This window comes from Oxyura jamaicensis, chromosome 8 (genome assembly GCF_011077185.1).
Source record: "Oxyura jamaicensis isolate SHBP4307 breed ruddy duck chromosome 8, BPBGC_Ojam_1.0, whole genome shotgun sequence".
Classification (NCBI taxonomy): Eukaryota; Metazoa; Chordata; class Aves; order Anseriformes; family Anatidae; genus Oxyura; species Oxyura jamaicensis.
The window spans coordinates 31,072,955-31,087,052 of record NC_048900.1 but is presented as its reverse complement, the minus strand read 5'-3'; the positions used below and the strand labels follow the sequence as shown (position 1 = coordinate 31,087,052).

At 40.3% G+C, this 14,098-nt stretch overlaps 1 protein-coding gene across 1 annotated transcript in view; it reads left to right on the top strand.

Moving 5' to 3' along the window:
- ZRANB2 (zinc finger RANBP2-type containing 2) overlaps nucleotides 1-10,738 on the top strand; it is an 11,080-nt gene extending 342 nt beyond the window's left edge. Inside the window, exons 3-10 of the mRNA XM_035333218.1 lie at nucleotides 100-208; nucleotides 1,199-1,281; nucleotides 2,707-2,783; nucleotides 3,365-3,502; nucleotides 3,922-4,094; nucleotides 6,382-6,468; nucleotides 8,222-8,386; nucleotides 8,921-10,738. Coding sequence (XP_035189109.1) covers nucleotides 100-208; nucleotides 1,199-1,281; nucleotides 2,707-2,783; nucleotides 3,365-3,502; nucleotides 3,922-4,094; nucleotides 6,382-6,468; nucleotides 8,222-8,386; nucleotides 8,921-8,984 — 896 coding nt within the window. The 3' untranslated portion in view covers nucleotides 8,985-10,738. The remainder of the gene's footprint in view (nucleotides 1-99; nucleotides 209-1,198; nucleotides 1,282-2,706; nucleotides 2,784-3,364; nucleotides 3,503-3,921; nucleotides 4,095-6,381; nucleotides 6,469-8,221; nucleotides 8,387-8,920) is intronic.
- The last annotated feature ends 3,360 nt before the right edge of the window (nucleotides 10,739-14,098 follow it).

Genomic DNA, 14,098 nt, shown 5'->3' with positions numbered 1-14,098 from the left:
TCGGCCCCTCTCGGCCCCTCTCGGCCCCTCTCGGCCCCTCTCGGCCCGGTGCCGCCGGGACGTGCCCGCGATGTGTGTGTGTGTGCTGCTGTGTTGCAGAGAAAACCACGGAAGCCAAGATGATGAAGGCCGGGGGCACGGAGATCGGGAAGACGCTGGCGGAGAAGAGCCGCGGCCTCTTCAGCGCCAACGACTGGCAGTGCAAAACGTACGGGCCCTGAAAACGGCACCGGGGGGGTGCCGGCACCGCGCACTGCGGTGTGATTAGTTCTGTCCGGGTGAAGGTAGCGGTACCGCTGGGAACAGAGCGGCCAGAGCTTCCGGGCCGTCCCCGGGAAGGGCTTTGCCCTGGGGACAGCATTCACTTCTGTTCGGTGGGCAGTGGGTACTTGACTAACAGAACTGCGAAAAGCTTAAAAAAAAAATCAGGGCTAGAAAAGTAAAAACACGCATTCCTTGTCAGGTAAGCCAAGGCACGTCCCAAATTAGGAACAAACAGGTGATGGAAGTAACGCCGTCAGTGCAGTTTGGTAGTTTATTTCCAATAGTCACTAAATACTTAATGAGTAAATTTTAGCACAGAGTTAAATTTATAGCTGATATCAGAAGCCATCAGTTGAGAATGTGAAGGTCTAAATTAGCAAAGAACTGCCTTCATAAAATACTTCAGGGGTTTGGGGGTCTTTTTGTTCCTTTGTTTGAAAGGAGCTACTAGATTTTCTGGAGGGCTCTGAGGGACTTGGTAACACCGGTGGTTCCTTTATCCTTTATGGATAAGATTGCTGCTGGCAGCTGCTTTGCCTTCATGAAGTTGGTAGCTGCTTCGGAATCATTTTGTTAAATATCTCTTCAGGTTTTACTTCAGGTAAAATATAACTTAAATTATGTGTTAACAAATTTTGGACAGCCTTGCTTCTGTTAACTTGCCTGACCATTAGTTTTAATTCTTTCCCCATGATTTGTCTAGTGCAGTCCCCATCATCCTGTCATCGTGCTGGCACAATACCCATGGGCTCTCGCAGTTCTGTCTTGGTGACTGTTGGCCCAAGAGTTCCCTGTGCTGTGTTAGTGACTGCGAATCACTGCTGAAACTTGGCAGATGGAGTATTATGAGTTCTTGAAGCGTTGCCTTCACACGTAAGCTTTATAATTTGAAATAAAATGTTTTTATTTACACTTTTTTTTTCCCCCTCTGAAGATGTGGTAATGTGAACTGGGCCCGAAGGTCAGAATGTAACATGTGTAACACTCCCAAGTATGCCAAATTGGAGGAGCGGACAGGTAAGCTGTAGGTGGCTTTAAACACTCAAGTTACTGTAAGAAACTCTTTTTTATAAATCAGTATAACTTAATCAAAGGGACGGTTTTCATGGTAGAAGTAGCAAAATAGCATAATCTTTTGTATGTAAACAAATCTGTAGGTTCTTACACTTTTAGTAGCATAGAAAGTTAAGTATGTGATGGTTACGTTTGGAAGGTCATCAAACATCACTTGCTTTAAACCACCATGATACTTGATTTTGATTCTAAAGAGTTTGGAAGGAGTAATGCAGTACCTTCTTAAACTCAAAGAATTCTAGTATATACGGTGCCCATCTGCAGAGGACTCTGCAGCCACAACAACAGCATTTCAAGGCCGTACAGCTCAGACCGTAACTTTTAATGAGGTTGAAAGTCTGGTCACACTGATGCAGTTTGAGTTCCTTCTGCATTAACAACGAAGCCGAGCAGTGGCTACGACAGAGGTGGGGTCATAACTCTTCGTAGTGTTACCACTGTAAATGGGATCAGGCAGTGAGTGCAAATTATAAATGCAAATTATAACGTTAAAGCATAAAAGTAAAAAAGCACAGAGAAGAGCACAGAGCTTGTTATTTAAAAAGAATACTTCTGAATTTCTATCAAGTTCTGGTACCCTTCAGAGTAAGTTTGTGGTTGTGTACATGACACGTAGCATGTCACAGGTGCCTGCAGCAGGTTACAAACCTAGCTGAAATTGAAATGAGTACTTTGAGTTTTCTGCTTGCGTTATGGAAAGGAATAGCGAGTTTTTAATGGAATCTTGGCAGTTGTGCAATTCAAAGCAACCACAGGGCGTTTTTATTCTTACTGCTCCCTGAGGGTCTGTATTCGGCGTTGTGTCCCAGAACAGTTGCAGTAAGGCAGCAGACCGGGGTGCCCAGAAGCCACAAGGGAGCTGCCTGTGGGAAAGGGGCTTTGGCAACACCAGCAGTGGGAGAGCAGCTAGCGAGCATTGCCCTCACCTCTGCAGCTGGCCACTTTCCTGAGCCTGCTGCTTGCCGCTGTCACGGGGTGTTGGGCTTCGAGGGCAGCACCTTCGGTCAGGCCCCTGGAGGTGTTCTGGTGCTCTCCCACACGAAGCAGCTCTCAGGTGCTGCAGCCCTGCCATAGCTCTTCTGTGGAGTTGGTTGCTCAGCAGGGCTGTAATCCTGGCTTACTTGTTTTCATTCTTTTCAATGCTGTTACATCTCTGTTTATGTGATTTAATCCGTTTTCTCAATGAGGTTTCTCAGAAAGTATTTTTAATAGCTGTGTGGGAGCAACTCATGCTCTTCTTGAGCTCACACTGCGTTCTTGTGGCGTATATTTATAAAGCCACTGAAGCCACTTATTCTGAAGTTTGTGCTTAATGTAGCTGAATTTGGCGCAGCACAAGAGCTTGTCTTATTTTACCACTTTTTAAAGGATACGGAGGAGGATTTAATGAACGAGAGAATGTTGAATACATAGAACGTGAAGAATCAGATGGGGAGTATGATGAGGTAAGTTGAGGTACATGCATTACTTTGGAGAGAGACATATTGTGTGGCTTGTGTTGAGGATGTATGTGTTTACATTTGTGTTCCTGATGGGGGAAATGCTGGTCAGGAATACCTTGTGATGCATCTCTGTCAAATGCTCCAGTGTAAAAGTTTTGAACTGAAAGCGAGTGCATTTATGTTGTCTTCTGGGGGCTAAACAATGAGAATCAGTTCAAGTTAAACTGCTCCAAGCTGTGTTCATTAATGTGCTTAAGGAGTTGGTTTCAGGGTAATGCGTGCTGTTTTCGGATACATTCAATATTGTTTTTATAAAGATATACCACAAACACAAATGTAACGATAACTCTTTGTTAAAATTGGATTTCCATTAATCTTGTCTGGAGGGGCTAATAGTATCTGACAAACATCTCTTTAAAAGTTTTCTTGTTGCTAATTGGTATTTCCTCCTGCTTCTCCCTTCCTTTGAATAATACCTCATTTAAAATTGATGTACATTTATTTTCTCATAGAAGTCTTACCAAAAAAATAGAGTTGGAAATGATTTTTCATAAGTGATATTCTAATGGAATGAAATTTCTTAGTTTGGTCGCAAAAAGAAAAAGTATAGAGGAAAGCCAGTTGGTCCTGCGTCTATCCTGAAGGAAGTAGAAGATAAGGAATCAGAAGGGGAAGATGAGGAGGATGAGGATGAAGATCTTTCCAAATATAAATTGGATGAGGTAGTGTCATTTTTTGTTTGTTTTGTTGCTAGCAAATTTTTAATGACTACTGTAGTGTTGTTCAGTAGCAGGTGAAGTTTGGCTTAAGGGGAATGTTCGTGAAGTTTACTCACAGGCTTTTAAAATTACTTCATAAAATGAAACTTCATTAAATAATAGAAAATGGGATAATGAAGACTTCAAATGTTTGTTCGCAGTCTTTTTATTATTCTGTTTTGAAACAAAAATTTTCAGTCCCTCTACTGTATAACTTTTTAGATCTCGTTAAGTGCACTTTAGACCTCATTTAATGACCTAAAAACAGTATTTTCAAAGGATGAACTAAACACCAAATAAAACATACAGGTTAGGTTAAGAAAAAAATGACAAACCCAATAAAAATATTCCTTATGTATTTCTCGAATATCTGATTTTTTCAGGATGAGGATGAAGATGATGCTGACCTCTCAAAATATAATCTTGATGCCAGCGAAGAAGAAGACACTAATAAGAAAAAGAAATCCAATAGGCGCAGTCGTTCTAAATCCCGATCTTCCCACTCACGATCTTCATCGCGCTCATCCTCTCATTCAAGCTCAAGGTCTAGGTCCAGGTAAACGGGTACAGGTCAAGGGTAACGCCAGGCAAAATGTCAGTATCTAACTTCTCTATTTACTTTTTTTGATTGCCTTACAGTTTTAGTTTAATAATGTTAACAAGTTTATGTACACAGCTTACGGAGGTAGATAATGTTCTGTTCTGGCCTTCTGTTTATCCTCAATAAGAAGGCTTTTTATGTCTTGCTGCTTTTAGTGAATTAAGCTGGTATGTCAATGGAATTCTTCAAGTGTTTTTCTAAACTTATTTTCAGTTTTATTTTTAGGCTTGTTGACCATAAGTGGTTCAGTGGTTGTGCTTGTTTTCAGTAATATTGAGTGGAGGTGTTGAAGAGTGAATCGGGTGGGATTGTTTAAGAAGGAGGAAGTAGCAGAAGAGGGCAGCGACGCAGTCCAGACAGAATGGAAGTTGTCCTGGAAATAAAAACGAGAAACTTGAACTTAATTTGATGGGAAGCAGTAAAGCTTTAAATACAGCGGCAGTGCTGTCAGAGTAACTCTAAAGTCTTATTTAAAAAAAAAAAATCCTGATGTGGGTGGTGAGACAGTAGAATAGGTTGCCCAAAGAGGTTATGCATGCCCCATCCCTGGAAGTGTTCGGAGTCAGGTTGGATGGGGCTTTGGGCAACCTGATGTAGTGAAAGATGGGATTAGATGATCTTTAAAGGTTGCTTCCAAACCACTCGCTTTATTATTTAAATTCAGTAACATGTGAAAAGTTCAATATTTTTTTTGGAATCGCATCGCATGAAGCCTGTTACAGCTTTTCAGCTGCCTTATAATTGATACAGTGATGATACTAATAGGTTTAAGACCAAATTGGTGCTAGCTCATCATAAACATCATATACATAAAGTTCAAGTTTCTTCTAATCTCTGTAGCTTTGTAACTGCACCTCTCAGTTCTGACTGCTCTGATTGCTGCCCAAATTCTTCATACCTTCATGCTAACCGGGTGTCAGCTACGCTCTCCTTCTGTCTTTCTCCACGTTGTTATCATGCTTTTTTTCATGCTAACTCCTCTGCGAGATACGTTCTTAAAAATACCTGTTTTCACCCTCCCTACTCCCTCAAATGCCTCCTTGAGACTAGTAGTTGCCATATGGTTCTGTGGAGGAGCACTCTGAATAACACTGAGCTGGCTGGCTGTTAGCTATTTTTGTGAATAAAGTGAGATGTGTAGGGCGATCTGCCACTTCTGAGGAAGTATTGTCCCACGTGAGGACACAAATGCCGCCCCTACTGGCTGCATAGAGTGCAGTTCTTAGGTTTAGGGGTGGGAAAGTCAAAGAAGGCAGAAGAGTTAGTTTCATCTGGCCATAACCTCATTCATAACTCCAAAAGCACCCAACTAAAAAGTAGTTTCAGTTGACTGAAATTTGCTAGGAAAATTTCAACTTTCTGCTGTGCTTCTAGTTACAGATATTTCATTGGCAGAATCAGTTGCTATTTATGATTACTTTTCTGTGGGCTTGGTTTTCTTTTTTCAGCTTTAAATACATTTTTCTAGTTAGAAAGCAAGCGTTCATACTGCTTTTGTTTGGCAAAGTGAAATGGAAAAGATGTGGTAACAATATAAACTGGGAGATTGACAGCACGTGTATTTTGCCTGAAAAGATAATTAAAATGTGCTTCTTTTTACAACTGTTACTGTTACAACAAGTCTCCTGCCATTTTTACATATTCGTTGTGGTTTGTGCTTTAAAGAAACTCCATCAACATGACAAATTTGAAAAGACATCTAAGTAGTCACGAGTAGTGTTAGACCTGTCTGTATTTTAGCCAAGAGTTAACTACTGTTTGGTTTTTAATGCAGGAGAAAATCTCAGCAAAAACTGAGAATTGTTTACAGAATGCTTGTGAGAACTGTCTTGGAGAACACTTGAGTTCCAGTACTCTTAATCTAATCTGCTTTTCAAGGAAAATGGTGGTTTCCAATTAAAGCACAAACTAAAAGTTCAGGCGTAGATTTCGTGAAATAATCAATGGTTGTGCAGTTGTTTGATTCATTTTCCAAAACAGCTGCAACCCTGTTTAATGTTTGTGCTTTGTTTTAGGAAACATAATAAAAAGCTGACTTCCCTAAATTTTGAATGCACCATCTTACTGTGTTAAAGTGACTGTTATCAAATACAGCATGTGGGGAGGGGGGGCGAAGTTGTCACTCTTGTAGTGAATCTAGCCCTTGTTGTCTTTGATGCATAGTTGTCTCTGCTGCTATCACTAGCAGTTACTCTGCTAAATAAAAGTCAGATACTGGAAAAGATCTTCTGTGTTGTTTCAGGTCCCATTCAAGAAGTTCTTCCAGTTCCAGATCAAGATCTCGTTCCAGTTCCAGAGAACACTCTAGATCTCGTGGGTCGAAATCAAGGTGAATGAGGTAGCACTCTCTCCTTGCAGAGAGAAAAAAAGGGCAGAAGAACCAACCACTTGTTTGTTTCATCGTAAAATTATGCTGGTCAAAAAACATTAACTCGTTTTTATCTTGGAAATCAGAATTCCTGGGGTCTCGTCACAAGATTGTTACCACTACAGATGTGTTTCATGAGAATGCGAGGTTTTGTTTGAAGAGTTTAAGTCTGATCTAAGCTAGACGAGTGGACGCCACAGATCTTCATTTTGAAGGAAGAAGAATCTGAATGCATGTTTACTTGCTTCAGTAATTTTTGCCGTTTCCACTTGGGCTGCTTGATGTGGAAGGACATCAGAAAATATGCTCTGCTTCTATTTTTGCGTGTAGCGATAACTTAATTTCCACTAGATAGTGCTGCCATTATCTTTATAAATGTGGGGGGAATATGTAAAAATGTTGGACAGTAAATCACATGAAGCTGACAGGAGCTTGAGCTAGCTGACATTTCCCATAGAGCAGATACTGCACTGTGCGGGAGAGAGTAAGTAACATAAGCCTATAAATTCTTGAGGTGTCTTGCACAGTCATCCCGTTGCTAGGACTACCCTTCTGCAGTGGAATAAAGATTGGTCCCATCTCCATGCATATAAAAATCTTAAAACTGTAAAATAAGGAAAAGAAATGGGAGTTGAGAAGACTGATCACAAATGGTGCCACTGCTCTTTGGTGGCAAAAACATTCCCTGGATGTTTACAAGGTTCAGTGTCAGATGGAGTCCATGCTTGTAGGAACGTAAGAGTGCCTGTGCCCCAGTAGATGCTGAAGGCTCGTCAGCTGAGCTGGGTTATCTGCTTGTACCACACAGCATCCACCGAGTGTCCTCAGTGCGTTAGCTTTTGTGAAGTAGGACTGCTTTGTTATTTACAATGAGAACCCTGGAAATATTTTACTGTTCTTTTTGTAATTCTTTTTTTTTTTTTTTCTTTTTAATTGTGAAAAATTCTATCCAGCTTACTGAAGAAAGTCTTCTTAGGTACTTTTATATAACTTACATAATTTTGGAATTATGGTTTAGGACTTTCTAGCTCTGTTAACATTTTCCAGAAGTGTGATTTTTTTAAATTATTTTTAGATAACAAACTTGATTTTTAAGCGCTTGTAAGTGAAGCTGTTTCATCTTTTTTAAAAACCCAAAAGACTGTATGCTAAGGTTATTTTTTAATATTTTGGTTTTGGAAAGTCTTACTATCTACCCAGATTTATTCTGAGTTTTGTAAATATTCCTTCTGAGGGTTTTTCCCTGCTCTAGTAAGATGAAGGCTACGTTATAATTAAAGTTCTGTTGTGAAATATCCTTTAATATGAAGCAAAACATTGTTAAATTGGTACATGATTTTCACACCATTTTGTTTTTGTGAATTTAACTGAGGAAGGTCCTTATATAGGCTGTCTCCTGTCCCGGTCTCCCGTTGCTTCTTTGTCCCATTGCATAGTACTGGTGAATGCTGGAAAGAGTTTTCCCAACCATTGGTGTTCTGCGTATCAAGAAACATTAGATTTAGCAAAATTTATTAAGAACTACTACGGCAGTAGAAGTTTTTATTGGCATTTAACTAAGGAGTAAGTATTAAAGCATCCACAAACTTCTTTTGATAAAACACTGATGTAAATAGAGTAGTGAGTCTTCATGAGAACTGTCTCTTTTTGTTCTTTCTTTGTTCTTTCTATATTATACCAGAATTAAATCTGATTTATTTCTTAATCAATAAAGATCCAGCTCCAGGTCCTACAGGGGGTCTTCAACCCCAAGAAAAAGATCTTACTCAAGCTCTCGTTCGTCATCATCCCCTGAGAGAAGCAAGAAGCGAAGTCGTTCTAGATCTTCTTCATCTGGTGATCGCAAAAAAAGACGATCGAGATCACGGTCACCCGAAAGGTTTGGGTTTATGTAGAATAAGAATGGGTGTATTTAAATGTGTGATTTTTGTTTTTTTTTTTTCTGAAGAACTGAGATTGACTGGGAAACAATTGAATCTGAGCAGTTACGTTGATACTAAAAGTAGTTTTCTCACTTCCCCTATTCTATTACTTCATATTAAAACCTGTAATAGTGCGTTTTTTCCCTCTCCAACGAAACTTCCTCCTGTTAGGAATGTGTTCCTTAGAAAGACTTGGGTCACCATTCTTTCAGTGTGTGAAAGTGTTAACGTGTACATTATTGATTTATTTTCCTAAGCAAGTATTGCATTTAGAAGTTGTTTTCTACTTTCAGTATTAAACTCACTGCATTTTTAGCCTTAAATTCATATTCATAAGCTTAAAGTGGTGTAAAGTTATCTTTATATTCTGATAAGGCCCCTATCAAATATACTTGGCTTCCAGCTATTATAGGATACAGACTACTCAAAGTGGATGTTAAAATTGATTTCAACTTATTTCTTTGCATGCTTTCTCCATTTATATCTTACAGACGCTGCAGATCATCATCTGGATCTTCCCATTCTGGTTCCCGTACAAGTTCTAAAAAGAAATAATGTATTAAAGGTCACATCTTAAAAAAAAAAAAAAATCCAGTCAGTGCATGAGACATTTTTAAGAAGTCGGTGTCTTACTTGGTCAGAAGTGCTAAATCTGCTAGTAGAGGTGCATGTCTGTCCTTGCTTTCTGGAAAACTGCAGCTTTGTTCATTCATGAAACAAAAAGTGAGATAGCATTTTAAGCCATAAACTCCCCAGAGGAGGTGTGAAGTTTTTTGGGTTTTGTTTGTTGTTTTGGTTTTTGGAGTAAGGTTTTTTTATCATTATTTTGAAAGATCCAGTTACTTGATTTCTGGCGCTCTTATGTATGAGCAGTTGTGGGTTGGATATGTTCGAATGCAACTCTGCTCTTCATGTGGCAATTAAAAAAAGTATCTGAGGATATCGGAGGAACCCATGAACTTTCTGCATCCAGCTCCTTGTTTGATGTAGCTCTTACGGGACCACAAAAGATTAGCGTAGCAGTAGGGCTGTTGTTGCCTTTTGGATCAAAGTAGTGAGTTCTTTAGGTCGAAGTATTTTTTGTTTTTCCGTGTTTAAGTAAAAGTGTAGATCAGTGCCCCCCTCCTTCTCTTCTGCTCAGTGCAGAACAGCTATTAAGTACGCAGCCCATTGTACAGTTCTGTAGAGTGAAATGGACTTCATTCCTTCAAGGCGAGGATGTTTGAGACGTGGGGCACTATCCTCGCCATGGCTCAAGTCTCTTAGCTGCCAGTGCCTGTCTGTAGGAACTGTTCGCTGCAGTCAGCGAAGTGCACTTTCTGCAGTTGGTACTGGCTGCAGTATTTTCACATGCATGGATCCTGGACTGTGCGATCCTTTCTTACAAAAGGATCGTTCAGGAGCTACTCTTGAGGAGGAATATGGAACTAGCTTCTTGGAATCAAGTGAAGTTTCTGCAGGCCATCTGTAAAATTCATTTTCGGCAGACAAATTTTCAAGGTATCTGAATTTTATTTATATTTTAAAATTAATAAACTGTAGAAAGTTCTGACATCTTAAATGTGTTCTTCATCAATCACTCTTTTTCCCTTAAATGTTTAATTTATGGCTTAAAATGCTTTATGGAATTTATTTTACTAGTAATATCACATTAAAACGTGGTCTCTCTTGAGCTCCGTTTGATTAAGAAAGGTTTAAGTATCTTCAGTGCCATCGCAAGGTAAGTATGTTAAGGAAAATTATTCTTTTTAAGCAAGCAAACAGCAATATATCTACAATTACTTCAATTGTAAAACTTAAAACCCATAGTAGACAGCTGATTTTTAAAATGAACTGCACCAAAACAAACGGAGCAAAACTAAAAACTGCATTCTGCTTTTTTTTTTTTAAAGACACTTCTTTTGGACTATTATAAGTAACGTTTTTTGGTGTAGAAATATTTTGATAATCTTTTTGCAGAAAAAAAGCCCTGCAATTTCTTCTTTAATGCTTTCTTTATATCTAACTTCCATGCTAAATGTGTGTAGATTGCACAAGAGCAGGTTAGTCTTGTAACTGTGCCTCTGATGACTTTAAAGTCCAACTACTAAAGTGTAAAAATCAGATCTAATAGATGCTATGTTGTTACCCCTTAGTTTTTTTCTTGTGCTTTGTATTAAAATTGTTGCTGTACTTAACAGATGAAAATTTTTAAATTTAGCAAGTGATAGCCTACAGACAAAGGAAAATTATGATTTCATTTGGCTTAGATGAAATGTAAAGCAAAACAATTCTGTAGACGAGTGTAAATAAAACCTGTGAGTCAACTATATAGTGAGTGCTTTCTCTTAGACACACAAGCAAATCTTTTCTTTATAACTTGCACTAGTGTTGGTTTTTTTTTCTACTACTGCAGGGCAGGAAGGACAGTATGGCCACTTGCCACATGCATCATAAACTTTCAGATTACTGAAAGTACTGAAAATAATTTTGGATTTAAGCAACGTGTTTAAAATATTTTTCTGAAGTGTCAAGATACTTGGTATGTATTCAGTAGCTTCAGAAAATTTTTAGAGGAAACAATGTTTGAATTACTTTGATTACTGCAGTTTAAAATACAAAGGCACAGCAACTGTGGAAGTCCTTCCTGCCTGTTCCAAATGATACAAAACATCTCTTTACTTGCCACATTGCCAAATAAATGACTGAGCATGGCCCACCTCTGATGAAACACAAAGCTAGCTTAGTCTCAGGCTGAAAAAAAAAAAAGGTGTGGTGTTTGGGTGTTTGCTTTTTGGTTGTTGGCTTTGTTTTCCTTAGTTGTTTTTGTTGGGATTTTTTGAAGGTTGGGAACTATCCTTGGTGACCTAGCAGTAAATTTTTTTTTGTAAGTTCCCCTTGCCCCCCGGCATTCAGCCCTTGGGACCAGATAAATCGATGCCTATGGAAATAAACAGGTATTTCTGTGAACCTTCATCAAAGACCATTAACATTTGTAATGGGCAGGGAAGCCAAGTTTTGATGAGGTTAAGTTTAGTTCTAATGTGTTTTTTGTAAGAATTAAATGCAATCATGATTTGTAGTGTTGTTTGTCGTTTAAGCATTCTTCTGTAGTAACTGAAAGCTAGAAAGTAAGTCTCTTAAAAAAAAAAAAAAAGGGAAACTGATTTTATTCAGTTTGGCAATACAGTAAAATCCACTACTTTAAAATCTTTGTTCTTTCTGTAATCTAAATTCAGGTATTCCGTTAATAACAAGCATTACAATGTACAAGTTGGATCTCTGCTGGAATTTCTCTGCTATAGCTTTCACATGTGTATGGGGAAGAAACTCTGTTTTGGTTGGTTTTGTTTGTTTGTTTTACAAATCCATTTCATTATTTTTGTTCTTGGAGAGCATTAATGAAAAAAATCATCACTGCCTATAGAATTTCCTGGATGGGATCCTTTAACATAAAGTATTTTTTGTTCTTTAATCACAAGTGACATGAGCCAATAGGGTGTCTGTTTGGGCTTTAAGTGCAAGAGTTGATAGTTGTACAAACTTTTCAAAATTTGGACAAGGCAACAACAGGGAAGAGTGAGTTCAGGTATGATGACAGATTTGAGCAAGTCTTGTGCAACTTACTAGCTTTACCTGTTCTACCATTATCAAAAGGAGTTGTGTTTGTATTGGCAAAAGGTTGCTTATGTGTTTGGGGAAAAAAAAATCAATGGAGTGCTTCATACTTAGTTTGGAAAAATAGAAATGATACTCTGGTGCTTTTTCATGGTTATGGAGCCCATCCAGAAATAACACACAACTAATCTAGCAGGGAACATTTCCACTGTAAAACTGAGGGACATGAATATAAAGCACGATATCAGATGATGGCATAAGAATTTTCCAAAGGGCTGGGGGAGGACACACAAAATACATGCTGAACTCACAGAAACACCAAAAACACATTTTCCCTCATGCTTTTGCTGACTTCCTACTTTAGGTTGTCTACCTCCAATTTTAGTGTCAGTATTCCCAGCTCTGACCGTTCTGCAAATGATGTTCTTCAGTCATACATCTGCCACATTACAGTCTGCATTCCTTCGTTTAAGGACAGATTGTGCTGCGTGTCCTAGAAAGCACTGAATTAACAAAGAAACTACAGCTCAATAACTGATAAAGAAACCCATCATTTCTAGTAAGGTTTTATCTATCTATTAGCAATGGGACTCTTCCCAGTTCGTGATTTGGCCTTCATCGTGCACACTTGATCATACAAAGTAAAACCTGACTGAGCAGGGCAGTATTTTAGGCTGAGCTTTGTTAATAACACTTGCAATCCATAAAACTTAAAACCTCTTTAAACTCTTAACTCTGCTTTGACAGGAAAGATGAGTTAAATGAGTTACCTGTAGCTGGCTATAGAAAACGAGACAGATTCCTCCTCATAAGCAAAGAAAATAGATTTCAATAACATGAAATGAGGCTTTATAACAAAATTGGCGTGAGTTCTGACAAGGTGTAACAATATCTTTAGACATCCTACCAGCTTCAAAAACTCTTGGCATCTTCAGCACATGCTCTCACAGCTGAGCTATGGATGTTCTCATCCACTTCAGCTACCCTGTTAGCTCAGAATCTTGTCCAGCTACAGAGAAAAAAGACAAATCCAACTGAAGACAGTCTGCCTGTGTGTACAAGAGGCAGAAGAGTTTTCTTGGATTTTATGTTCAGATTTCATTGCTGTTTAATAGTTTTGCTAGTGCACCTCTAAGCACGTGGTGCACCAAAAGAAGCAGTTGCAGGACACTGTGGTACTGACGTTCAGAGCATTTACAGTCTTTCAGTTTGGAAGCAGGTTTATCACAATGCTAACACAATAACACTCCTAGCGTAGGTTGAAAGCACTGACTGGAATAATTTAGCAATGTTGGGAAAAGAGCAAGAAAAATTACAGGAATTTTGTATGGATATAACACAGGAGACCTGACAAAGCTTTTGAGAGAAGGATAGGGCACTGCTGGCAGCAATTTCAGGTCACCAGAGCTGTTTGCACTGGGTCGGGTTTGAACCCAGTGACAACGATCAGTGCCTCCATGTACGAAAGCCGCCACGCTGCTGATTCCACGCACTCTCACCACAGGCAATGCCCTAGATGTGGATCAGGTGTTTGTCATCACAGGGGGACAAGCGGGTGTCATCCGTGCCCCGGAATGTCTCGGGATCCCGCTGGGAGCGTTGACTTCACCTGCAAAAGAAATTACAGGAGACTCAAGTGGAAACTGCCGACAGCGGTGCACGGAGACCACGCTAGGGAAGGAGAACGTTCGGCTGCAAGTAACAGCAGAACAAGGTGAGCCTGAGCCGTCCTAGGCTCCTGGGAGTTCAGTGGGACGGAAGGAACAGACGACGGCCGCTGTTCGCCGCCACGCGTGCGGCACCGGGCCCCGGCGGGCAGGGGCTGCTCACACCGCGGGGCTTGGGGCCCCGGGACCGGCGCGGTCCGAGCGAGGGCTCCGCTGGGTTCCCGCGCGGGGGAGTTGCAGCCGCGGGGCGGAGGGGGCCCGAGGGAGCCGGGGGGGGGGGCGCCCGGTGCTCGGCGAGCCCCGGTCCCGGCACGAGGCGGCGCCCCCTGAGGCGAGCCCCGGGCGGGCCCCGCGCCGCCCGCTGCCCTCCCTGAGGGCGGGCAGGGCCGCCCCGCCCCCGCCTTT